Here is a 27,634-nt window from a genome sequence, read left to right as displayed (position 1 = left end):
GATAGACAGGGAGGCCTGGTGTGCTTCAGTCCATGGGGTCACAAAGAGTCGGACACGAATGAGCGACTGAACTGAATGGAGTTTGCCCTTGTATCGTGACGAGGGGAACAAAAAACTCCATGACAGTGCAGGTACAGAGCACATTCCCACCTGTCTGTAAGTCCAGCTCAGTTCAGTTCAGTCGCTCAGTCAGGTCCGATTCTTTGCGACCCCAAGGACTGCAGCACGCAGTCCAGCTCAGTATTTATTTCACATCTGATGTTTGTTCATCACCTCCTTACATCTGTGGGCAGATAAGACGTAAGGACCTTGCCTTCCAGGAGCTTACATGTTTCCTGGTGCTGAGTGCATGCTTGGCTCAGTACTGACTTAGCTGAGAGCAATTTCAGTGTTGGGAGCAGACTGGTTCCCCAGTAATACCTGCCAAGTCTGTGGTGTTGGCTTCAGTGATACTGGAACTCAGATAAGGGAGAGCCCCAGGCTGGGCGGAGACGACTCCCCTGAGAGGCAGGACTTAAAGGATAAGGAGGATTAGATGGGGAGGGGGGTGGACCAAGGGCTCAGGTGTGAGGAAGGAGGAAGGTACCAGAAAGAGGATTTTGGATTTGATTCTCTAGGCTGGGAGCGTGGCTCGTGTCCCTGCAGTTTCACTGGTCCCTTAGAATCTCTGGGAACGAGGGTGAATCCAACCATCCCCATCCCCAGAACTACCCTCCCCCGCCCCTCCCTGTTCCCCCTCCTCTCTGCCAAACTGGAAATGTCATCAGGTCCCCTCTTGTGTCACCTGCTGTGATCTCTTGATGATGGAGCCCGAGGGCCCCCTCTGCTATTAATCCCACTCTGCTATTCATTTTCTCTGCTCCTTGTAACCCTGTAATCCCCGTCCCCACCTCTGAGTTCTCAGGCCTGCCCAGACTGTTTCTAAATCACAAAATGTAACCGTATTAGTCCTCTGCTTCAAAACTGATGTTCTCCACCGTCCACAGGACAAAGTCTAAACTCCCTACCTTTGCAGCCCAATCTGGCCGAGCCTCCTTTTTCTGGCTGTGTTCTAGGTCTGAGTGACCATTTAGGAGAAGGAAAATGATTTTACGGTAAAGTATTTCAGATTTCCCATAGCTCATGGTGCTAACAGGATGGACTATTCAGAAGCACTTGGGACATACGAGGCTGACAGCTGTTCATAGCTACAGCACAGAAGCAGATCATGGTCCCATACCACCAAGGAAAAGTTCAAGTTCAACTATGAGTAGTAACTCATATTTGAAAAAAATAACAGAAAGATAAATGACCTTTGGGGAGAATTTCCACCCAAAATGGTAAAAAAAAAAAAACAAAACACCCTTTTAAAATCTGGTGCTCAAAAAGATAGATGGAAATCCATTTACAGTGCCCAGTAGAGGAAATGTGAAGGGGTGGGCAGGCGTATATGGCTCCTGACAGATCCTATCCGGAAACACGGAAGCCACAGGTAAGGAAGCAGGATTTGAGTGATCACAGACCCACCAGGCTCATCTGCACAGACTCCTGCATGGCTTTGGGGCCCGAGGCCCTTGTTGGCCTTCCTTGTTGGCGCTTTGATTTAAATGGCATTTCTTGGAGGTCAAGTTAGATGCTTTTTCAAGCACAGGGGAGATAAGAAGCCAACCAAGAAAAAGCTGGGAATCGACCGCCTCGAGCATGTTTCAGAAATGGAAGCAAACAAGTAGTTTCTCAGAGGACTAAACGAGGGCAGAAGCAGAGGAAGAATCTGGAGTTCCTGGGGCAGCGATGGCGGTTTTAACAGGGGAGGAGGGGGATTGCAGGCAACCCATGAAGAGGCAGAGTCCTCAGTGACCTTGAGCCAATGGGGTTGTGTTTCTAAATGCCCTCATGGGGTGCAGGCCCCTGTGACCCCCTCTTCCTCCCGAGGGCACATACAGCAGAAGGAGTGGATTAAGCCGGGACCCAGAGTTTTACCAAACTGACTTGAATCTGTCCTCAGCGTGGACACTCCGCACGCACTTGGGTACTTGCAGCAGGAGGTGTTGCCAGGATTAGTGGCTGGTGGAGCTGTTCCTCCTATGGGGAATGAGGTCGCCTCCTTCCTGTCTCTGGGCGGGGGGAGTGGGGGGTGAGGGGTGGGAAGGGAAGCAGGGCCGCCCAGCAGAGCGGGAGGCCACCCAGATTACCCCACTGTCCTGTATGTCTTCCTCTTAATCCTCCTGAGGAACGGCGGGTAGCCTGAGACGCCTGAATTGTGTCTTAGTTCCCAACTGTTCTGCCCCATATAAAACACGGATGAGCCCTGTTCCTGGTGAGTTCCTGCAGTCAGTTCGTCCAGAAACCAAGCCGTTGGTCCCAGGGAGAACAAAGCTGCAGGAAGCACGGATTTCTCTTACACCTTCTTGAAAATTCAAGTCATGTGGCCTGGAAAATACTTTTCTCCCCTAGTGAGCTGCACCCAGGAGCTGTGGAAGAGGCAGCTGAAGTTATTCCAAGAAAGCGCTCTGAGCTTGGTAATAAAGGGAAGTGATATTTCGCCCCTGCCTCCGGGCTGGACTCCTGGGAGCGCACGGGGCCAAGAGGAAACGGCTGGGTGTAGGGAGATCACTCCCGGCCCTGGGCCCCCGTACACACAGCCCTGGGCGCGCGTGGGGCCGTGTGCAAAGATCCCCAGTGCCGAATGCAATGTGATGAGTAAGAGGATGCCAGTTGGTTTGAGTGCGGTAGATCGACAAGAGCAAATATACATACAGCGGTGTGCAGCCTGCCTGAGTTCGTGGAGGCTTGGCTGGCAGCCGCTCCTGGGCTGGCCCAGGGGCAGAGGGAAACCTGCCCGACTTGACACAGCAGGTACCTCCCCTCTGCTGGTTAAGAGGACGCTTTTGGAGCATTTTCTTGTGACACGATCAAATAGCCCGGAGAAGGTGAACTGCGAGGTAAAGGCGTGAACACGGCGATGGAGAGAGCTGGAGACCAGGCCCCCGGGAACCCCGAGCCATCCTCCCTGGCGACTCTGGGTGACCCACAGGTGACCCTGCTGACTGTCCACAAACGGTGGTCCTTCAAGAGGAGCCCTGGGACCGGGGGCTCCAGCAGGCCAGTGATTTCAGAGGAGGAATGCCCTCCCCCATCAGAGGAAGGAGAATTTTCACAGAAGGTTTTGAATGGATCGGAAGAAATCAGTTCCAAGCAGGTGAGTGGTGTTGCAGAAGGGCTGACAAGCCAGGAGGGCTTCTTATAAAAGTTCCAGGTTATAGATGGAGATTTCCTGCTTGTCTTACATCAGAGGGGCCAGTAGAGTGGCTCTGAGGTATGGAGTGAGCCAGGAGCCCAGGGGAACTTTCCAGAGATTAAGTCCACGGTGGATAAAGCTTGGGTTTTGTTGCTCCTTACTTTCAGGATTTATTTTAAAGCCTCTGTGGTGAACAAGTTTCTCAAAATGCAAATCAGACAGAAATGGATCTTCTCCCTCTTTTTATTTATTTTTAACACGTTTACCTTCTTGTGTTAATCTTCACATTTCAACTAAATAAGCATTTTGAAAATGTTGCTGCCAAGTGAACCTGCTCTTAAACAAATGGAAGGTTTGTTAACCCAAACGTCAGGTCACATTCAAAAGCAGGGCAGTGTGACTAATGTTTTGTAAAAATGGTGCTTCAGTGGTATTTCCAGGTGGTGCAGGTGGTCTGTGTGGGGTTCTTTTCATTGCCACGAGTAGATGGGGAAAAAATGCTACTACGTAGACATAAAGGGAAGATTTCATACGTCTTTTGCTCCTTTAGGAGTTATCTTTGTTTCTTCTGGTGTTGTTTAAAAAGTCTGTAAAACTAAAGGAGATACTATAAGTTGAGATTTTTGAAATGGAAGAGGTTTGTGTACATTGAAGATTTATGAATGTCCGTTTATGCAGTGCACAGTCAACTTTCATATTTCTAGTTGAATGTTGTAAGACAGGAAAATATAATTTTTTTTTTTTTGTAAAATGCTTAAGAGCTTTTCTTTAGAGTGTTCAGACTACTACTTGACACAATTCAACTTATGTCTGAGATATTTGAATGGGAAATAGTCTAATGACTTTTGATGGCCACTTCTAACCTCATGTGACTGGGGAAACAACCAGAACCTGACTAGGGAGCCCTTCAGGAGGGCCAGGCTGGAGGCCAGGGTGGAGTCTGTGGCTGCGAGAGTCAAGTGAGGGTCTGCACCCTTACTGGGCTCTGGGATCTGGCAGGTGAGCTTGGACTGCTGCAGCTCCAGATTCCTGGGATGAGAAGTCTTGCCTCGCTGGGTTGTGAAAGCACCTTGTCGAGGACTATATACACTCACAATGGTATTGTCCCTACCAAAATGATCTTCAGTGGGATTCCTAACTCTGGAGATGTGTTTGGTGCACTTTGAATGTCTGGTGGAACTGTGTTGGCCAGTTAATGTGTCTGAGCACAGTTGCAGCTTTTTTTTTGTTTGTTTTCCTGAAGCTCTGATTATAAAAGTTAACACCTGTTTATGCACAACAAATTTAACATGAAGCAGCGGAATATAGAAAACTATAAAGACTTGAAAGCAGCTGTATGCTTCAGCCATTTTGCCACTACACATATGAACATATGTGAGTTTGTGTATGTGTACAAAAGTATTACATACCTTGTATTTTTTATACTTAATATTTTGTGGAAATATAGAAAGATATATATATATATATATATATATATATATATATAAACATGTATATTTGTTGTTTAGTCACTAAGACTCTTTTGTGACCCCTTGGACTCTAGCCTGCCAGGTTCCTCTATCCATGAGACATATTTATACATAATATAATTTGAATTAACTATCCCCAAATGGGGGAAATTTGTAGTAGGTTTATGATGATTAAAAACCAAAGTAAACGTCAATTACAGTTGAGTACTGGTTTGCTGTTAACAGTGTATTGACTCAAAGTCTGTTATAAATCAAACTCTGGATCTACTTGAGATAACTTATTCAGTACTTGGTGTACTGAAAGGGACTTGTCACCTCCATGTCATCATCCTCCTCTTTTAGCAGACAGAAAAGCTGAGATCAAGAGGTTAGATAATCCGTCTGAAGGGTTGAATCCCAGGTCTGTCTGAGGACAGGCCCCTTGCTTTTTTGTTGGGACAGGGAAGTATTAACATGCAGGGTGAGATAGGGTTTGAAAACCCTATCTTCTTCTGAGTGTTGAAGAGTGCTAACATAGAGTGAACAAAAAGTTACCTTTCGGGCAGTGCATGGTTCACAAAAGATGCAGGTAGCTGCTCTGAAGAAAGCATTTCAAAACTGTGTTTGTAGTTAGTGGATTTGTGTACTTTTTACGTTTCTTGTAAAGTGTAGATAGAGTACGTTCTGTACAATGTAAAATGAAGACATGTTGAGCAAGCCCTCGGTTTCTTCTGTGTTTTGCAAAGGCATAGCTGGTCAGAACCGAGCCTGGAGGGGCCACCGCTGCCTCCACTTTGTTAGCGCCTCCTCCTCCTGCTGGTGTGAGCAGACTGTGTGAGGGGAGGTTCTCGAGTACCCCGCCACAGGCACAGCCACCCCTCCAGGAGCGTGCGCACCAAGAAGGAGAAGGCGGTCTCGGCGCCCTGGCCTGGCTGTGCTAGCCCCGTGTCCGCAGGCCTCCCCGGGTCTTTGCTTCCTCTCAGGCCCGGGACAGTGGCCTGGAAAGCAACAGGCTCCTGCCTCTGAGAACCCCATGGAGGAGCTGTGGAAAGTACAGGCTCCTGGCCCTCATTCCAGCTGGAGGGTGGCGGGAATTCCCCTTGGCACTCAGATCTGCCCACCCAGCCTCCTTACTCCTTGCCTGTGGCCAAGCTTGGCCGCTGCGTTGCTCGTCTTTCTCTTCCATATCTGACAGTGTACTAGTTTACGGTGAGTGAACTCTTGGCTCAACAAATGCACGAACCGGAAGTGGATTTCTGTGGCAGGAGAAAGGAGTGATGTCCCAAACACTGAACTCGTTGACGACTGTGATGAGGGTGTTGGGTTGTGGGCCTGACCATTTTAGAAAGCAACCTACGGGATTCTTTTTGTTTTTAAGGATTTTTTTTTTTTTTTTTAACCTGTGGATTTTTTAAAAGTCTGTTGAATCTGTTACAATATTGCTTCAGTTTTATATTTTGGGTTTTTTGGTCACAAGACATGTGAGATTTTAGCTCCCCGACTAGGGACTGAAGGTGCACGCCCCTCACTGGAAGGTGAAGCCTTAACCACAGGACCACCAGGGAGGTCCCAACATACAGGATTCTGTGCTGGGTGAGAGGTGGTCAGGCTGGTTTTTTTGTTTTGTTTTTCTTGCTTGCATGAAACCAAGACGACCCAGCTGGCACAGGTGTATCCCAGCTAAATAAAGGGAAAAAAATGGATGAAGTGGGTGATCCAGTCACTTAAAGAAGTCACTAACAAATTGTCATGGAGTCGTCGATAGCAGTACTATAGTGGTACGCACTTTTCTAGGGAACGTGTCATTGTATTTTCTTAATTTTTTCCTAAAATTAGTATCTACAGGATATAAACATCAGTAACAAAGTATAAGAGTGAGGTTTTCTTCCTCTAGAAAAATAGGATATAGTATATGCTCTTATACAGTTTTACAGCTTTTCTCCCCTTTAATCTATCATGGATAGATTTCCATGGCAATACATGTAAATTCACCTTTTAAAAAAAACTGCATAAAATTCTTTTGGATGGACACTTTATGTAAACTGTTCTCTGCAGAAGAATATTTAGATGGTTGCCATATTTCAGTATGGAGTATAGAAACGGATATTTTCATGGCCCTATGGGTCTATATGATGAAATTCCCAGAAGTACTGGGACAGGGGCACTTAATATTTTCACAAATAGTGCTTAATTCCTCCCAAAAAGGTTGTGTATGTTTATTTTTCTACCACTAGTAGTTGAGAATTCTTTTTCCCAATTCTCTTTCTTACTGTATCGTCAAACTTTAAATTTTTTTTTCCAGCCTGTTGGGTGAAAAGTGACAGCTTATTTGCTTTTGCATTTTATTATTATTTTCACCCCTCATTCTTTTTTCTCTCGGTTTTATTGAGACATAATTGATGTATATATTGCTGTGTATAAATTTAAGGTGTATACCATAATGATTTGACTTGTATTGTGACATGAGCAGCCACAGTAAGTTTAGTGACATCCATCATCTCTTTTTTTTTTTTTAAAGGGAAAATTTTTTTTTTCTTGTGATAAGAACTCAAGATTTACCCTCATAGTAACTTTTGTACGTACTATACAGTAGTGGCAGCCTTTCTTTTCTGTCTGGGCCACCAGGGAAGCCCTGTTAACTGCAGCCATGGTGCTGTACATTGCGTCCCTGGGACCTATCTTGTAACTAGTAGTTTGCATCTTTTGACCGCCTTCGTCCAGTTCCTCCTCCCCCCAGCTCCCTGCCTCGTGTAACCACAAATCTGACCTCTTTTTCTGAGTTTTTTTTTCTCTTTTTTTGTTTTAGATTCTGCATGTGAGTGAGATCATACAGTATTCGTCTCTCTCTGATTTAGAATAATGCTTTCAGGATCCATTCGCGTTGTCACAAACGGTGGGATTTCGTTTTTGCTGGCTAACTAGTTTTCCATCCTGTATGTATCCCACACTTACTATATCCATTCAGCGGCTGATGAGCACTGAGGTTGTTTCCATGTCTGTCATTGGAAATAATGCTGCTGTGAACATGAGGGTGCATTTCATGCACTGGAGAAGGAAATGGCAACCCACTCCAGTGTCCTTGCCTGGAGAATCCCAAGAACAGGGGAGCCTGGTGGGCTTCCGTCTATGGGGTCGCACAGAGTCAGACACGACTGAAGCGACTTAGCAGCAGCAGCAGCAGCAGCAGCATAGTGTTTTCATCTCCTTAAAGTAAATACCCAGGAGAGGAATTGCTGGATGAACAAAGCTAGTGGAGGTGATGGAATTCCAGTTGAGCTATTTCAAATCCTGAAAGATGATTCTATGAAAGTGCTGCCCTCAATATGCCAGCAAATTTGCAAAACTCAGCAGTGGCCACAGGACTGGAGAAGGTCAGTTTTCATTCCAATCCCAAAGAAAGGCAATGCCAAAGAATGTTCCAACTACCACACAATTGCACTCATCTCACACGCTAGTAAAGTAATGCTCAAAATTCTCCAAGCCAGGCTTCAGCAATACATGAACCGTGAACTTCCAGATGTTCAAGCTGGTTTTAGAAAAGGCAGAGGAACCAGAGATCAAATTGCCAACATTCGCTGGATCATGGAAAAAGCAAGAGAGTTCCAGAAAAACATCTATTTCTGCTTTATTGACTATGCCAAAGCCTTTGACTGTGTGGATCACAATAAACTGTGGAAAATTCTGAAAGAGATGGGCATACCAGACCACCTGACCTGCCTCTTGAGAAAGCTATATGCAGGTCAGGAAGCAACAGTTAGAACTGGACATGGAACAACAGACTGGTTCCAAATAGGAAAAGGAGTATGTCAAGGCTGTATATTGTCACCCTGCTTATTTAACTTCTATGCAGAGTACATCATGAGAAACGCTGGGCTGGAAGAAGCACAAGCTGGAATCAAGATTGCCAGGAGAAATATCAATAATCTCAGATATTCAGATGACACCACCCTTATGGCAGAAAGTGAAGAGGAACTAAAAAGCCTCTTGATGAAAGTGAAAGAGGAGAGTGAAAAAGTTGGCTTAAAGCTCAACACTCAGAAAACGAAGATCATGGCATCTGGTCCCATCACTTCATGGGAAATAGATGGGGAGACAGCAGAAACAGTGTCAGACTTTATTTTTGGGGGCTCCAAAATCACTGCAGATGGTGACTGCAGCCATGAAATTAAAAGACGCTTACTCCTTGGAAGAAAAGTTATGACCAACATAGATAGCATATTAAAAAGCAGAGACATTACTTTGCTAACAAAGGTCCGTCTAGTCAAGTCTATGGTTTTTCCAGTGGTCATGTATGGATGTGAGAGTTGGACTGTGAAGAAGGCTGAGCACCGAAGAATTGATGCTTTTGAAATGTGGTGTTGGAGAAGACTCTTGAGAGTCCCTTGAACTGCAAGGAGATCCAACCAGTCCATTCTAAAGGAGATCAGCCCTGGGTGTTCTTTGGAAGGAATGATGCTAAAGCTGAAACTCCAGTACTTTGGCCACCTCATGAGAAGAGTTGACTCACTGGAAAAGACTTTGATGTTGGGAGGGATTGGGGGCAGGAGGAGAAGGGGATGACAGAGGATGAGATGGCTGGATGGCATCACCAACTCGATGGACATGAGTTTGAGTGAACTCCAGGAGTTGGTGATGGACAGGGAGGCCTGGTGTGCTGCGATTCATGGGGTCGCAAAGAGTCAGACACGACTGAGCGACTGAACTGAACTGAACTGATAGTCCTATTTCAATTTTTTAAGGAACCTCCATATTGTTTTCCATCGTAACTGTTAACAGTTTGCATTCCTGCCGACAGTGTACAAGGGCTCCCTTTTTCTCCACGTCTTCACTTAGCATTTGTTATCGCTTGCCTTTTTGATGATAACCCTTCTAACAGACACTGTTGCAAAGGCATACAAATCGCCAACAGATGCATATAAAGGTGATAAACATCACCAGTCCTCCAAGAAATGCAAATCAAAACCACAGTGAGATATAGTGCACCCAGTTTCTCAGTAAGGGTTCGAGTGTTTTCCTCATTGTGGTCAAGGGAAAGAAACCGGCAGTAAACGGTCATTGGTGTGGATTTCCCTGGAAAGTGCACCGTCAGCACCAGGGCTGGCGATGGCCCTGAGGCCAGAGGTCAGGCTGGAGCGCATACAGCCCAGGCATACTGTCCTCTGTGGTGTTTGAAGTAAAATGCCCGAGTTCGAGTTTGTTTTATCAGTAGATAAAATGTAAATAATTCTCACTGGGAGCTCTTTCTGAACCTTTGTGAAATAGCGTTAAAGGACAGTTTGAAGGGATTGGAGTGGGGATGGGGGAATGTGTACATGAGTTTTAATAATTAGTTCTTATCAGTAAAATGGTCGAAAAGAATGAGTTCCCTGCCTACTTCCCTGGACTACTTTTGAAGTTCCAGTGAGGCCTTGTTTGTCTTCATAGTCATTTTCAAAGGGCAGAAAGTGAAGAGGAGCTAAAAAGCCTCTTGATGAAAGTGAAAGAGGAGAGCGAAAAAGTTGGCTTAAAGCTCAACATTCAGAAAACGAAGATCATGGCATCCAGACCCATCACTTCATGGGAAATAGATGGGGAAACAGTGGAAACAGTGTCAGACTTTATTTTTTGGGGCTCCAAAATCACTGTAGATCGTGATTGCAGCCATGAAATTAAAAGACGCTTACTCCTTGGAAGAAAAGTTATGACCAACCTAGATAGCATATCAAAAAGCAGAGACATGACTTTGCTGACCAAGGTCCGTCTAGTCAAGGCTGTGGTTTTTCCTGTGGTCATGTATGGATGTGAGGGTTGGACTGTGAAGAAGGCTGAGTGCCGAAGAATTGATGCTTTTGAACTGTGGTATTGGAGAAGACTCTTGAGAGTCCCTTGGACTGCAAGGAGATCCAGCCAGTCCATTCTGAAGGAGATCAGCCCTGGGATTTCTTTGGAAGGAATGATGCTAAAGCTGAAACTCCAGTACTTTGGCCACCTCATGCGAAAAGTTGACTCATTGGAAAAGACTCTGATGCTGGGAGGGATTGGGGGCAGGAGGAGAAGGGGACGACCAAGGATGAGATGGCTGGATGGCATCACTGACTCGATGGACGTGAGTCTGAGTGAACTCCGGGAGATGATGATGAACAGGGAGGCCTGGCGTGCTGTGACTCATGGGGTCGCAAAGAGTCAGACACGACTGAGCGACTGAACTGAACTGACCTGATGATGTTAGCCTTTTACATTCCTTTAGCTTTCATGGCACCCCACTCCAGTGTTCTTGCCTGGAGAATCCCAGGGACGGGGGAGCCTGGTGGGCTGCCATCTATGGGGTCACACAGAATTGGATACAACTGAAGTAACTTAGCGGAAGCAGCTGCTTTCAGTCCTTAGCTTTCAGACCTCCTTGCCGAGCTGGAGTGCATATTATTGTTACCTCCTTTCACAGCTGAGGAAACAGGCTTGGATTTGCTCAGATAAGGCTGAATCTCCTACTCGAGGCTGTCAGATATCCCTTCAAAAAATTCACAACAGATGGGAAGGGCTGATATTTAAACATATGGAGTGAACATGTTCCTTAAAGCATAAGGATAAAGGATTAGTTGTGCCTGACTCTTTGCGACCCCACCTGACTGTAACCCTCCTCTGTCCATGGATTCCCCAGGCAAGAATACTGGAGTGGGTTGCCATTCCCTTCTCCAGGGGATCTTCCCAACCCAGGGATAGAACCCAGGTCTCCTGCTCTGTAAGCAGAGTCTTTACTGTCTGAGCCACCAGGGAAGCAAGCTTAGAGGATAAAGCCATGTTGAAACATGTCATCTGTTCATCATTGCTGTCATCTTTATCTCAATGATAATGTTATCATTGCTTGTATTAGTATGGTTTAGCAAGACATTTTCTTCTTTGCCTTAAAGAAACTGAAAAACCACATTTGTTTTCTAGTATAAAAGTAGGACCTTTTTTTAAAAATTTAAGTTTTAAAAATTGCAAAATATGTACAGACAATAAAAAGATCAGAATGTCATAACTCACCCATAGGTAACTTCAATTTTATGTGTTAATACCTAACTATGTATTTGTCTAAATTTATGTACATACAGTTTTGGTGTTTTTTTTGGTGGTACCATGTTATATGCAAAATCATAGTTTCCCCAACCGGGGATCGAACCCATGCCCCCCCGTGTTGGAAGCCTAGATTCTTAAGCAATGGACCACCAGGGAATTCCCCCACTCCATCCCACTGCCCACTTTTTTTTTTTACATACTGGTTTCACTGGGGACATTGATTTTTTCTCAGTGGGGGTTTTAGAGACTGACACCTATTTGCCTGGAGTATTGTTCAGTCGCTCAGTCGTTTCCAACTCTTTGTGACCCCATGGACTGCAGCCTGCCAGGCTTCTCTGTGTATTACCACACCCCAGAGCTGGAGTGGTTTGGGTGGGATCTTTTCTTGAGTCAGTCCCTTCTGACCCTCCTTCCGCTGTGAATCTGTGATGCCTAAGGAATTCTCAGATAAGAATAAAGCAGATACTAAGGGTTGCAGGCCTTAGTATCTATCTGCTTAGGCTTAGGTCCAGGCCCCCCAGCGGTCTCAGCCACACCCTCACCTCCGTATACTGTGTTCATTCACCTCGAAGGAGTCTGTTGTTACCTGACAGGTAGTGTCAGGGAGGGAGAAAGTTTCCTCTAGCCTTCTTTTTCTTCTGGCTTGTCCAAAAATTAAATTGACCGGAGACAGACTGACGGGAGAAAGTCAAACAAAAGTTAAATAACATGAATACGTGGGAGACACCAGGAAAAAGTAACTCACCGAAATGAACGAAGCCCTCACCTCAAATACCATCCTCAACCAAAGGCAGAGATGCTGAGGGTGGGAGCGTCAGGGCAAGTTACCAGGAAAAGCAAGGAAACAGAGTGATCGTGGTACACATTTATACCACTTCCTTCTCCATCGATCAGTCGAGTTGCATTGCAGGCAGACGCTTTACCCTCGGAGCCACCAGGGAGACAGGGTGTCTCCATCGATCAGTCACGTGTCTAGAGAGTTGATCAGCCTCCTCTTCTGGGGACAGAGGGAGATTTCCCTTACAAATATGTCTTTCTTCCAAAAAGGCAACTCTTACTTGGTTTTCAGAGCCCTCTCAGTGTGTGGGGGCTATTACCCCAAAAATAACTAGCAATATGCGGAAGAGATGTGTTTTAGGGTGGTAAATTCTCCTCCCATGCACTAGGATGTGGCTGCTTTTGTTTTCTTCATTTTGCGCTTCAGCATCGTAACCTTTTCCTGTAATTAACATGGCGAAAAAGAAAAAAAGTAACCTTAAGATTTCCTTGAAAAATAGAAAGCCTGTTGGACTTTGAGCTGGATTTAAATCCCAGCTCTGTTATTTGTGACGTTGGATAAACCCCTGAGTCTGTTTCAGCAGTAAAATGGTGATAAGAGTATCTCCTTACAGAATTATCTTGAGATAATTAGGGATATAAAATGCCATCCTCATAAAGTAACACTGAGAATCATTAACTATTTGCTACCTATTGGGTCTGTGTACATATGGAAAAAATCAGGACCTTTCTGTATTTTCAGTTCCCTGAAAGTTCAGGTGTATAGAGTTGTGTGGGTGGAGGTTATATACTGGATAAGTTGCAGGCATGTAATAATATTTTTGCCTCATAAGTTGTTAAGGGTGTTCTACAGCTTTCAGAGTGAAAGTAGTCTCAAGATATGTTGGCAAGTGGTATCCTACCTAAGGATGCTGGAGATCCAGGTGTAATTAAGAGATCTCAGAAGTGGTTAGTGGTCCTTTCCTTGTGCATGTAAAAGTATTTGCCCTTTGATTTGTGATCATAGCCGTTTTTAACAGGGTGTGTCATTTCTGGGCTCTGCAGTTTCAGTCTCGCTTTGAACACTTTGCTTAAAACATGCCACCCTCATTTCCAACTTCTTCATATTAGAACGGCCTATCCAAAGATCTTATCCTTTCCTGGCTCCATCTTAGTGAATAAACTGTTTATATTCCTTTCCCTGCCCTTCTTTGGAAAGTCCTGGTACTCTCAGCAAATTCCATGAGACCTAGACGCCTAGAGAGGTAGCAAAGAATGGAAATTCACTTTTGGATTCCTCTCTGTAGAATTACCCTCTTCCCAGGTATTTCCAGGCCCTTCTCATCCTGATGTCTACTGTACTGATAGTTTATTGAAAATTCAAAAGCTGGTAACCTGGTGTTGGACCTGCAGAAGAAGTCCCCAGTGTTTATTCTCAAGGAGTCTGTGATTTAGTGGGATGCAAACAACATTGGCAGTTCCACCTGGTTTTTCCTGGACTCAACCTGTTCCCTGTGTCCACTTTCCAATGTCTGTTACTTCTGATGAACCCTTCAACCTAGACATGTTTGTTTGAACTCAGTAGATGAGTTTTCCCCTACCCTAGAGATTGTCTTCATCGAAGAACCGAATTAAAAGTACATACAGTCTGTGTGTTCACTTAGAAATGATCCAAACACCTGACAGCTGTTGTAAGGTTGCCGCTAAACCAACAGGTACACTGGTGTTTCGCAAAGTTGTGTTATTTGCAAAACCTTGTCTTTCATAACTGCTTGTCCTTAGAAGACTGTGTGTTTAAAAGGGAGACCTCTGAGAATCATTTGCTACAAACAAATGGCTTCCAACACTTCTGCAAATTCCTTGAGGAGGAACATATTAACAGGATCAATAATCTCGGGAGTAAGAGCCAGCTTTGTGGCTTGGGTTTGGTGAGTTGTATGTCGACCTAGGACCAAGACAAAGAAATTGGTAGTAAATCATTAAGGATTTGTTTTTCCAATGGACTGGTTGAGAGTTATGTCTTATTATAAGGAGGTGATTTCTGCTTTACTAAAATACTGTTTTAAAGTGAATATCTGTAGTTTTTGCTGGATCGTTTTTCAGTTAAATGAGGTTTTGATTCAGTTAAGTGAGGATTTGATTCATACCAGTTACAATCAAGCCACTGCTCTGGATCTCCTTTATGCTCACATTATTTTAATTTTTAAATCAATTTTTTTAGAATCCAGTAATGCTTATACATTGTACAGTAAGTTGCATAGTGTAAAGTAACTCTTTCTTCCTACGCCTGACCCCAACTACCTGACCCCTTCAGCTGCCCAGTCCACAAACTCAGTGCCAACACATTCTGGTAGAGATAGCTCCATCCATACATAAGTATCTGTGTGTGTACTATTCTTTTTCCCTCTCAGTCGCACTGGCGTGCTGTGATGGACTTATTTTGGTAGCCTTCCCAGTGAACTCCGCCTCCTTGTATGTAAACCCTTATGTAATTCTCTCCTATATTGACTGAGCTTGGCCTTGTGAGGGGCCTTGGCCAGTGGTGGATTAACAAGTGTGATGCAGACAGAGGCTTGGTAAGCGCTTGTTCTCTAGGAATGCTTACTATTGTGGCACTCCCTCGCAGAACCCAGAAAACCCCAATTGTGAGATGCCCAGCCTAGCCATAGAGAGAGACTACAGGAAAGAGAACCAAAGCCCCTACCAACAGCAGCCAGCATCAACCTGCCAGCTATGTCATGAATGCACTGTCTTCTTGGAAGATAGTTCGCAGCCCCATCCAGGTCACCCGAGATGACGCTGTATGGAGCAGAGATGAGTGTTTCTTGCCAAACCTGTCTGAACTGAAAAACTGTGAGCGGCCACGGTCTTCGTAAGCCGCCAGGTTTGGTTTGTCACATAGTAACAAATAACTGAAACACTAGATTGTAACAGTGAAGACCACCGCCCCCACCCCGCCAACCCAGGAGACATAAGAGACGCAGGTTCGATCCCTGGGTTGGGAAGATCCCCTGGAGGAGGGCATGGCAACCCACTCCAGTATTCTTGCCTGGAGAATCCTACGGACAAAAGACACTGTTGAAGCAACTTAGCGCACACTCATAAATTACTTAATTATTCCCTTTTCTCTGTTTAAAAATATTTTTTAAAATTCCTTGTAATTTTTAATCCCAAATTAGTTTATGATTTCCTCTGTGAATATACAAAAAAACATTCATAATCTGTTTCAAAAGTTATTTAAATTTTCATCTTGTTAAGCTGCTCAAAAGTTGAAGTCAAAAAGATCTGCATTTTATACACAGGGACAGAGAAGATCAGTCCACATAATGGAGATTCAACTGAAGATGAGCAGAGTTGTATAGGTGCCTAGTGACATATACTTTTTTTTTTTATAATCAGGTACCATATATAAAATCCTATGCCCAAATGTCTGAAGCAGGTAATAGTACTGATAAAGAAATGAAAAATAAAAAAATGGCTGTCTGAGGAGGCCTTGCAAATAGCAGTGCAAAGAAAAGTGAAAAGCAAAGGAGAAAAGGAAAGATATACCCATTTGAATTCAGAATTCCAAAGAATAGCAAGAAAAGATAAGAAAGCCTTCCTCAACGATCAGTGCAAAGAAATAGAGGAAAACAATGGAATGGGAAAGACTAGAGATCTCTTCAAGAAAATTAGAGATACCAAGGGAACATTTCATGCAAAGATGGGCTCGATAAAGGACAGAAATGGTATGGACCTAACAGAAGCAGAAGATATTAAGAAGAGGTGGCAGGAATACACAGAAGAACTGTACAAAAAAGAGCTTCATGACACACATAATCGCGATGGTGTGACCACTCACACTCACCTAGGGCCAGACATCCTGGAATATGAAGTCAAGTGGGCCTTAGGAACCATCACTACGAACAAAGCTAGTGGAGGTGATGGAATTCCAGTTGAGCTATTTCAAATCCTGAGCGACGATGCTGTGAAAGTGCTACACTCAATATGCCAGCAAATTTGGGCAACTCAGCAGTGGCCACAGGACTGGAAAAGGTCAGTTTTCATTCCAATCCCAAAGAAAGGCAATGCCGAAGAATGCTCCAACTACCACACAATCACACTCATCTCACATGCTAGTAAAGTAATGCTCAAAATTCTCCAAGCCAGGCTTCAGCAATACATGAACCATGAACTTCCAGATGTTCAAGCTGGTTTTAGAAAAGGCAGAGGAACCAGAGATCAAATTGCCAACATCCACTGGATCATCAAACAAGCAAGAGAGTTCCAGAAAAACATCTATTTCTGCTTTATTGACTATGCCAAAGCCTTTGACTGTGTGGATCACAATAAACTGTGGAAAATTCTGAAAGAGATGGGCCTACCAGGCCACCTGACCTGCCTCTTGAGAAACCTGTGTGCAGGTCAGGAAGCAACAGTTAGAACTGGACATGGAACAACAGACTGGTTCCAAATAGGAAAAGGAGTACGTCAAGGCTGTATATTGTCACCCTGCTTATTTAACTTCTATGCAGATTACATCATGAGAAATGCTAGGCTGGAGGAAGCACAAGCTGGAATCAAGATTGCCAGGAGAAATATCAATAACTTCAGATATGCAGATGACACCACCCTTATGGCAGAAAGTGAAGAAGAACTAAAGAGCCTCTTGATGAAAGTGAAAGAGGAGAGTGAAAAAGTTGGCTTAAAGCTCAACATTCAGAAAACAAAGATCATGGCATCTGGTCCCATCACTTCATGGGAAATAGATGGGGAGACAGTAAAAACAGTGTCAGACTTTATTTTGGGGGGCTCCAAAATCACTGCAGATGTGACTGCAGCCATGAAATTAAAAGACGCTTACTCCCTGGACTTCCCTGGTGGCTCAGATGGTAAAGCGCCTGTCTACAATGCGGGAGACCCAGGTTCGATCCCTGGGTTGGGAAGATCCCCTGGAGAAGGAAATGGCAATCCACTCCAGTACTATTGCCTGGAAAATCCCATGGACGAGGAGCCTGGTGGGCTACAGTCCATGGGGTCGCAAAGAGTTGGACACGACTGAGTGACTTCACTTTCACTTTCACTTACTCCTTGGAAGGAAAGTTATGACCAACCTAGACAGCATATTAAAAAACAGAGACATTACTTTGATGACAAAGGTCCATCTAGTCAAGGCTATGGTTTTCCAGTAGTCATGTATGGATGTGAGAGTTGGACTATAAAAAAAGTTGAGCACCAAAGAAAAGATACTTTTGAACTCTGGTGTTGAAGAAGACTCTTGAGAGTCCCTTGGACTGCAAGGAGATCCAACCAGTCCATCCTAAAGGAGATCAGCCCTGGATGTTCATTGGAAGGACTGATCTTGAAGCTGAAACTCCAGTACTTTGGCCACCTGATGCGAAGAGCTGACTCATTTGAAAAGACCCTGATGGTGGGAGAGATTGGGGGCAGGAGGAGAAGGGGATGACAGAGGATGAGATGGTTGGATGGCATCACCAACTCAATGGACATGGCTTCAGGTAGACTCCAGGAGTTGGTGATGGACAGGGAGGCCTGGCGTGCTGCGGTTCATGGGGTCGCAAAGAGACACGACTGAGTGGCTGAACTGAACTGAAAAACTATATCTAATTAAGAGAGTGGTGAGGCTGGGATCTTAGGAAGAGGAAATTTTGCTAAATAGAATGACTGAAGCCACAACATCATGAGAAGAGTTCAGGAAATTACACTTGAGCCATGATCAGATGAAAAAAATGAATCCCTTTAGTTTGGTGGAGCATGTGTCATTTTGAGTAATAACTGCAGTGGTCCATGTGGGGCAGGGACTCTGGAGGCATCTCTGAGAAGTGCCTTGTTCAGCCTGACTTCCTGTTCTTCCAGCTGTCCCCCTCCTGCTCCCCTTGGTCCCCTGGGCAATGCTGAGCTCAAGGAGCATCCTTCCTGACCCTTGGTCACAGGCACCGTGGTCTAGCCCCACGGGCTGGGAGGTGTGTCCTCAGAACATGTACCTAGTGGTCATTAAATCTAACCCCTGCTAAGAGAATGAGACGGACACGCCTAGAAAGAGAGGCAGAATTAAGGTGTTGGCTATCCTGTGTATTTGCACTCCGGCAGGACCTCCGAAATTTGAGCCTAAAGGACCAAGCCCAGTGGGGCAGTTTCAGGTGTTGACTGGTGTCAGGACGGTCTCGAGGGACTTGTGCCCTTCTTCTGTGCTCTCTGCCTGTGTTCAGACTCGCCATGCCCGTCCCGTGTCTGTCAGTCCCATCATGGTCTCCTTTCCTGCGGAAACCTTTACTCCATCCACGGTAGAAAAACATTTCACCAAGGTGAGCTTTTGACTTCTGCGTTCAGAGTCACAGAAAGAGCTGGAAGGAACCCCTCCGAATCCTTTCATTTGATATTTGTTGTTGTCGCTGTTTAGAAGCTTAGTTGTGTCTGACTCTTCAGCGGCCCCATGGACTGTAGCCCACCAGGCTCCCATGTCCATGGGATTCTCCAGGCAAGAGTACTGGAGTGGGGTGCCATTTTCCTTCTCCAAGGCATCTTCCCGACCCAGGGATTGAACCTCCATCTCCTGCATTGCGGGTGGACTCTATCACTGAGCCACCAGGGAAGCCCATTCATTTGATGAGTAGTATCTTTTGATGTTCTTGTCCTCTTGAGATGTTTGGATACCAGCAGTATTGTTTTCCATTTTCTGAGGGCCCAGACAAGCTGGGAGATTTTAGAGAACGTTTCACTTGAAGGATAAAAAATGTTCCTTCTCTTTCTTTAGATCCTGTCTAAGCTTTTCCAGCCAGCAATGAAGCAGAGCTTTGCCTTTGACAACAATGGCTACGAGGATGACCTGGATGGCATGTGCCCCTCCCAGACGGCCGCTGGCACCATCAGCATCGTGGGCATGACCTGCCAATCGTGTGTCAAGTCCATCGAGGGCAGGGTCTCCAGTTTGAAAGGCATTGTGAGCATTAAGGTTTCCCTGGAGCAGGGCAGTGCTGAGGTGAGATATGTGCCCTCAGTGGTAAGCCTGATGCAGATTTGCCATCAGATTGAAGACATGGGCTTCCAGGCCAGTGTGGCCGAGGGAAAGGCCACCTCCTGGGCCTCCAGGGTCTCGCCCACCTCGGAGGCCGTGGTCAAGCTTCGGGTGGAGGGCATGACCTGCCAGTCCTGTGTCAGCTCCATAGAAGGCAAGATCGGGAAACTGCAGGGCGTCATGAGAGTCCGCGTCTCTCTCAGCAACCAGGAGGCAGTCATCACTTACCAGCCTTACCTTATCCAACCCCAAGACCTCAGGGACCACATAACCGATATGGGGTTTGAAGCCATCATCAAGAACAAGGTGGCCCCAGTAAGCCTGGGACCCATAGACGTCAGGCGACTCCAGAGCACCCTCTCAGCGGCCCCTCCGGCTCCCGTTAATCAGAATGACAATAACTCTGAGACCCCGGGGGGCCAGGGGGTCCCCCTGCACCTGAGAGTGGATGGAATGCACTGTAAGTCTTGTGTCCTGAACATTGAAGACAATATCGGCCAGCTCCCCGGGGTTCAGAGTATTCACGTGTCCCTGGAGAGCAGGACTGCCCGAGTCCAGTACGACCCTTCTCTCGTCTCCCCAGGGGCCCTGCGGAGGGCCATCGAGGCCCTGCCTCCTGGGAACTTTAAAGTATCTTTTCCCAATGGGGCGGAAGGGAGTGGGCCAGACTCCAGGACCCCCCCGGCGCCCAGTGCGCCCTGTACCATGATGCTGGCCATCGCCGGCATGACCTGCAAGTCCTGCGTCCAGTCCATCGAAGGCCTGATCTCCCAGAGGGCGGGCGTGCACCAGATCTCAGTCTTTTTGGCCGAAGGAACTGCAGTGGTTCTCTACGATCCATCTCGAACTCACCCAGAAGAACTGCGAGCCGCGGTGGAGGACATGGGATTCGAGGCCTCCATCCTGGCTGGTACGTGGTGATGTGCGTCAGGGCTCCCTGGGGGTGTCTCATTTCTCTCTCCTCTTACGACGTGGTCCCCGCACGGTTGGACAGGTGAGCCACACTCCCTGCCTCCCGGGTCCTCCGAGCTGACAATTCTGCAACGTAAGCTGGTGGGCCAGTTGTCAGGATTGAGGAGCTAGAATTCCCGGGTGTTTCTGTGTTGCCTCTCAGGTCACTGGGACTCAATGCTGAGTTCCTTGGACTTTTGGCTTCTTTTCTGAAGAGAACGCTGATCCTGTGTTGTTTGTAAAAAACATACTGTGGGAACACCTGGCCCTCCTCTCTCTAAAGGAGCCATCTTCGTTTGCTCAGAGATTTCTCTGCTGAACAAAACAGAATAATAGAGACAACAGGACCGTGGTCTCGGCCCCTGGAGCCCATTCTGTTGAAAGTGGGAATGAAGGGAAGGCGGGACGATGGTTCCTTTCCCCCGCCACCAGCCACGGCTGTGAGAAAAGGGGGACAAGACTGCCTTCACAAAGTGAGGTGCCCACAGGCTTGACCCCACCTCAGTAGACGGTTTCCTGGGTGGTGGCTGTCCCCAAGCCCCCTCCCACTGACCCACCAGCCACTCACTTGCTGCTTTTCCCGCCACCTCCGTTGCACGGAGCTGTGCACGATGTCCTGGCGCCTGTCTTGTTTCTGCCCTTCGCCAGGCCTGTGTGAGCTGCAGGCCACCGGTCAGTGAGGCGTAGCCCCTCCGGAGAGCTCTGTGGTAGCGAGAAGGGGAAACCATGCTGGGCTGCAGGGGTGGGCTGGTGAGGTGGGGGGCTCGGTGATGGTAGCAAGGCTCCTCTGCAGGGGGTGGGTGGGAGTGAGCCATGGGAGATGGCACAAACCCAGCCACTGCCCTCCCTCCCCCGCCCCTCGTGGCCCACTCCCGCTCACCTCCCCCCAGAGGAGCCCTTCCTAGGCAGGGGGCTCAGAGGGGCTCAGATCCCTGTACACACACCCCTGATGGGAGTGGGTGAGTCATGAGGAAGAACTAGGCCCCACCCTGTGCTTTGTCTTTGTACCAAGTTTCAGGAAGGAGTTTTGTTTTTAAACAAAAATCAGTAAGGAAAACAGCAGGACAGTAAATCCTGTCCTCAGAAGGTAAGAGTGCAGTGTGGAGTGGCCATCTGCTGTTTGCATGAGGCTTAAAGTCTTTCAACAGTGGAATCAAGTCTGTGGCAGTAAAAAGAAATTTGCCTTGAACTACATAATCCAGAATAATTGAATTTGACAAAAAGTAAACCTGGGGAGAAAACAGGGGTTTTCATTGGCCAGAATTATGAGAATTATGTTTACCCCAAGAGGTACTTAGGGTGCCAGATTTAGCAAATAAAAATCCGGGACACCTAGTTTGCATTTGAATTTCAGGTAAACAATGAAGAATGTTTTAGGATTAGTATGTCCCATGCAGTATTTGAGACATACTAAAAAAAATAAACTTGTTTATCTGAAATCCAGTTTTATCTGGGCGTCCTGTATTTTACCTGTCAGGCTTAATTTAGGATAAACTGTAAGTGTGCTGATGACTGTCTTTTATAACCACGTAAATGCTAAAATGGCATTATTTGTATTTTTTTCCTTCACTCTGAATTGACCAGGGGTTCCTTGAGGACAGTCCTCCAACCACATGATTTGTTCTCCTTGCACAGACTCATTTCCTTGTGATAAATATCTGAAAGCATAGTTGCTAGGTCATAGGGTATCAGCCTTATTTCATTCCATCACAAATATTTATTGTGCCACTACTAAGTACCAAACTGTTAGAGATACCATTTTTGATAATACTGTTAAGTAGATTTCCAGAAAGCCAAATCAGTGTGTACGCCCTCTCAGGGTTGGCATAATGGACCCAGTAGCATAGGCTGGCTTGAGTTTCTGTTCATTTATTTAAACTTTCTTTAGCAGTCTTCAGAAGCTTAGAATTTAGTTGAGTTAGACCTCTATGTTGGAGACCTCTGTGAAACTGTTGGCCACTTTTTGAATAGAAAGGCAAGTGAATCCAGACAGTGGTGATGGATAGAGGCAGGAGGGTTTGATGGATTAGGAGTAGGAGGTTGAATGTTAAGAGCCTGAGATCCAAAGGTGGAGTCATTTTGAAGGACAAAGTCCAGGAGAGCAGAGCTGTGCTAGGTGAGGTGATAGTCTTTGCATCCAGAAGGTGGAGGGCCTCTAAGGCTGGAGCACTGGAGGGTCTTCACTGAAGGTGCTGAAAGTGTCCATCAGCTGCACTCCAAGTGAGTGGAAGTAGTTTTAGCACTTTCCAGAAAATGAGCTTCTGTTGTAGCGGCTGTGGACTTTGAAGTAATGAGAGTTCATCGTCAAATGATGGCATTCTTTTCTACATAGTCTTCAAGAGTATTTTGTGTCATCGCAAAAGTGGTTGATGCTTAGTTACATCTGTCTATACATGTGTGGTGGGCAGATGTCTGCTCCCTGATCCCTGGAACTCGGCGGAGAAAGGATGGCCTTTTCAGTATTGGAGCCGGATGACTGGAAATCCAAGCAGAAAGAAATTACCCTTGACCATCACCTCAGACCTACACAGAAGTTAACGTGAGGCATATCAGTGACCTGAATGTAGACCTTCCTGTGAGATAACAGAGCTCAGTGCAGAAACCAGAGCTAGAAGAAAACATCGTGGATGTTTTCAGTGTTGAGGTAGACATGTCCATTAACAGAGGAAAGAGTGCATCACCACTGAAGCTGGTTTAGTTGACTGTACATTGGACTTAACTTACATCAAGGGCTTCTTTTATCGAAAGAGATAGCATTAGATGAGAGTGACAAAGCAAACCACAGGCTGTCAGGCCAAGTTCACAGTGGGTACAGCTGACAAAAGGCTCCTGCCCAGAATGTATGGAGGACTGAGACAAATGATGAGGGAAGGGCCAGCAACTCAATTAAGGTGTTTGGGGCAGTTTGGTTCTCGGAGGGGAGAGAGTGGGCCTCTGTTAACCCGGATGCTATTGTGGTTAAAAGACAGTCCAGATGTGTAAGCTCAATTCCCTGATTTCTGAGGGGTTTGGGGCAAAGTATTTAATTTCTTATAACTCATTTCTTCATCTGTAAAATAGAATCAGTAGCACACCGCAGGGCTACGTTGACAGTTAAAGGAGGCCATATGTGTGCTTCACAGGGTGGGGTGCCTGGTGAGTTCTTACCACTGCTGTTATTGTCATCATCCATTAGAGCATTCGTCTACCCAGAACATTCCATCCTTGCAGTATTGGTGTGTTTTCCTACATGTGGGCATGTGGAATCGTGTCTCCGTCTGACTGTGGAGAGAGAGATTCAGTGATGAAATCTCCGGTTCCCCACCCCACCCATAATCTTCTCCATTAACTTTGACCTGAATATTGTTAGGCTTGACCCTCCTGTTCCAGAAAAAAATTAATTCATTCTTCTAGTTTGAATGATTTCTAATTTGAATGCTTTCTGACCTTCTGTCCTAGAAAACTGTTCCAGCAACCAGGTTGGCAACCACAGTGCTGGGAGTGCCGTGGGGCCCGAGGCGGCTGGTGCACCTGTGCCCATGCAGGGAGAGGCCCCCCAGCCAGGGGGGCTCCACACTAACCACATCCCCCACCAGTCGCCCAAGTCCCTCCTGGCCTCCACCACGGTGGCCCCAAAGAAGTGCTTCCTACAGATCTCAGGCATGACCTGTGCGTCCTGTGTGTCCAGCATAGAGAGGAACCTGCAGAAAGAACCTGGTAAGAGGTCCACACGGCACCGAGCCTGGAATGCTGCTGTAAGGCGGTCGTGTAGACTGCCGGGCGTCACAGTTAGCAGTGTGGGGTGGTGTGTGCACCCTTTGGCATCTCTGCTGACCACGTTTATCAGGAGCCCTCATAATCTGGTGGGCCTTCCCTGGTGGCTCAGTGGTAAAGAACCCACTTGCCAATGCAGGAGACGCGGGCTCAGTCCCTGGATTGAGAAGATTCCCCTGGAGAAAGGGAACGGCTACCCACTCCAGTATTCTTGCCTGCAGAATCCCGTGGACAGAGGAGCCTGGCGGCCACAGTCCATGGGGTCATAAAGAGTCGGACATGACTTAGCACACACTGATAATCTGGTGGCATGTTCATTGTATATTAGAGGATAGATGTTTCTCTGGAAACATCTGGAGCAGTTGGCATTCTGCCCTTTAAGGAGTATTTAGTTTGAGATAAAATGGATCTCTGAGTGAGTTAGCCATGGGGAATCTGGTTTAGAGGTCAAGGTACAGTCATGAGTGGCCTCCCCACCTAGCTTGTCTTGGTAGCAGTCTGTGGTTTTCCCTTCCAAAGCCTCTTACTGTCAAACACATCATCAATAGCCTGTATTTTGTGGAGAAGTTCCAGTTTCAAGTATTCTGCCCTGTTGTCCCTGTAAATCATAAACAGTTGTAAAAACACCAAAGGTTTGTCCTCTAAACAACATTGGCCATCTGGTTTCTTAAGCCTGAAAGTGGAACAAAAACCCTGTCCCAATTTTGTGTTGGAGAATGTCTGAAACATGACTCTGCTGGCCTCCAGGACCACCGTCTGTCTTTCTGTGGCTCCTTGTGACCTCCTGCTCACCAAGCCTAGGGCTTCCTGAAGCTCTAGAGGATGGTTCTCAAACTGAGGTGTTCCTGGAGCTCCCCTGTCACCCTTGGGCAGATTGCTTGGAAGTTACCCTGTGGTTCACAGGCCCATGTTTCTCTTCCTCACCTGAATCCCTCATTTTATCCCTTACGGCACTGTTTTTTAAAGCACATCATTCCTTTCATTTACGTAAATGAGCTCTCTTTTCTCCCCTTAAACAATTTTTTTTTCAAATGAAATTACGTAGTGTTTTATTTTTTATTTATTTTTTCCACTCAGTGGAAGGCAGGACCTCCCTCCCTTAAACTGTTAATGAGCAATAGCAGTAGCAAGATAGTCCGTGGGAGTTCTTTTACATTTCTGAAAGCAATTGAAAACGGGAAAAGAGTAAGGAAAACCACTTTTGAAAATTATTTTTTTCTCCTGTGTATGAAAGTGGAGAGAAAAAGTACCTCCTTGGTGTAACAGTAGTTGCCAGCTGCAGACTCTGTCCCCTGCTTTGAGGTTGTACATCCTCACCAGTGTCTCCTAGGGCCCAACTCAAAGCTGCCCCTGCCAGGTGGCAGCATGGCTCAGCCTGGAAGTGTGGTGACCCCCAGAGTGAACCCCAGACCCACTGAGCCAGAGTCTGTGCTTTCACCGGGGCCTTGGGTGATGTGTATGTCCAGTGCCGTGTGAGGAGCGTGGCTCTAGAACGGTGGCTCTCACGCTTGGCTGTCCATTAGAACCCCCAGGAGAGGTTTACTCTGCCTGCAGTGCAGGAGACATAATGAGACTCAGGTTTGACCCCTGGGTGGGAAAGATCCCCTGGAGGAGGGCCTGGCAACCCACTCCAGTATTCTTGCCTGGAGAATCCCATGGACAGAGGAGCCTGGCAGGCTACAGTCCATGGGGTCGCAAAGAGTCAGACACAACTGAGTGCCTAACACAAAGGGCCAGGTACGGTGTGCTCCTCCCCAGGTGATCCTCACGCCCAGCCGAGGGTGAGTACCGCTCTTCTATGAACTTCTGGGGGCAGAGGCCTTCCTCTGCTAGCTTGTGTTGAGCTCATCATCTCCCAGAGGCCTGGCCCGGAGGGTTCCAGCTGTGCCCCGCTGGTTGCAGGGATCCTGTCCGTGCTGGTTGCCCTGATGGCAGGAAAGGCAGAGGTGAAGTACAACCCGGAAGCCATCCAGCCCCTGGAGATAGCAAAGCTCGTCCAGGACCTGGGCTTTGAGGCAGCAGTGATGGAAGACTACACGGGCTCGGATGGCGACCTCGAGCTGATGGTAAGCACGGCAGCTGGGCTGGAGCAGGGGGCTGGGCGGTGCAGGCCCAAGACGGCCTCCGCAGCCAGGCTGGGAGCAGGACGCTCGCCCATCTTGCTTATATCCTGTCATCGTTGGGTTCTCCTTTGAAGCCAGTGACTAGGATCTGTTTTGTGAAGGAATGCCCTCTGTGTCAGAGTCATAGGGATGCAGCGAGGGTTTTAGGAGGAGGAGGCAGTGGTGGGTGAGGAAGAGGAATTAGAGACAGCGGCTATCCTGAGCTTGGTGGTTCAAGGGAGTCAAATCTGAACACGTCCTGTGAGGCCGGGAGGGAAGCTGAAAGGCCAGAGGGGTGTCTAGGCTGTGGGATGTTTGTCAGCGAGGAAGCCAGCAGCCATCCCAGGGGGAGAGGGCTCGGTCAGAGGCACAGATCTGGATCTGGAAGGTGTCTGATGACTAAAGTGTGGCCAGACACTTGGTCCGGGGTGAACGCCGAGGTGGTTGCTATACCCAGTGCTGCTGGAGGGGGTAGGACGAGTTGGGGCATGCATTCCTGTCTGCCCACTGTCGCCAGCTATACTTGTCAACAAATCGTGGAAGACAACAGATGGGTCTCCTATTTCACATCTAGTGTGTTCACAAGCACTTCTGTGCAAAGCTTTTGTACAAATAAAGGGAGACTTAGAAGGAATCCATAAGCATTGAGCAATGCTGTTGCCCAAAGTGGCTGCGTCTTTCTTCTTTGCCATGTTCAGTCCCTGCCATTAGTGGTGAGTAAATGTTTGAAGAATGAATGCTGAGGACATGAGTGGCACTTTGAGGTCCTGATAAGTGGTGTTCGTTGTAGAGCAAGCCCTCCGCTCTGGCCGGGCCTCGGTGTGTGCAGAGGGGCCCGGGGTAGCACTCGCTGGGTTACAGCCGGAATCAGCGCTGGCAACAGGAGCAGGGCCCCTCTGAAAACCTCCAGGTCCAGAGGCGCTCGTCTCTGCACAGACTACGGAATGGGAAATCTAGAATAAGACTGTCACTTGGGGGGCCTTCCCTGGTGGTCCAGTGGCTAAGACTCCATGCGTCCAATGCAGGCGGTGTGGGTTCCATCCCTGAGAGGGGAACTAAGATCCCACATGCTGTGTGGCGTGGCCAAACAAAAAAAAAAGACAGTGGGGAAGGTAAAAACATTTTTTTGAACAATGTTTTGTTTTTTTTAATTGCGGTGTTATTTTTTAACAGACTAAATGGTATCGATACTTGTATTGTCATCACGTAATCAGGTATTTTATGTCTGTATTTAATTTGTTTTCTGGGAAGTGCTGACCACTGATACTCAGAAGTGAAGAAGTGAAATCACTTAGTCCTGTCCGACTCTTTGCAACCCCATGGACTATAGCCTACCAGCGTTACAATCCTTGGG

General features: G+C 46.8%; 1 protein-coding gene and 1 non-coding gene across 7 annotated transcripts in view; both read left to right on the top strand.

Annotated features, from left to right (window-relative positions):
* ATP7B (ATPase copper transporting beta) overlaps positions 1-27,634 on the top strand; it is a 76,282-nt gene that overhangs the window by 22,198 nt on the left and 26,450 nt on the right. For 4 of the 6 annotated variants that reach the window (XM_060394019.1, XM_060394020.1, XM_042254610.2 and 1 more), the window contains exons 3-5: positions 19,214-20,384; positions 23,864-24,121; positions 26,081-26,244. In XM_060394019.1, coding sequence (XP_060250002.1) covers positions 19,214-20,384; positions 23,864-24,121; positions 26,081-26,244 — 1,593 coding nt within the window. 6 annotated transcript variants of the gene reach the window in all.
* Positions 17,313-17,384, top strand: TRNAC-ACA (transfer RNA cysteine (anticodon ACA)). Its single transcript has one exon. It is a non-coding gene; the product is annotated as a tRNA-Cys (tRNA).

Source organism: Ovis aries, chromosome 10, assembly GCF_016772045.2.
Source record: "Ovis aries strain OAR_USU_Benz2616 breed Rambouillet chromosome 10, ARS-UI_Ramb_v3.0, whole genome shotgun sequence".
NCBI classification, from domain to species: domain Eukaryota; kingdom Metazoa; phylum Chordata; class Mammalia; order Artiodactyla; family Bovidae; genus Ovis; species Ovis aries.
This window is presented reverse-complemented; position numbering and strand designations above follow the sequence as displayed.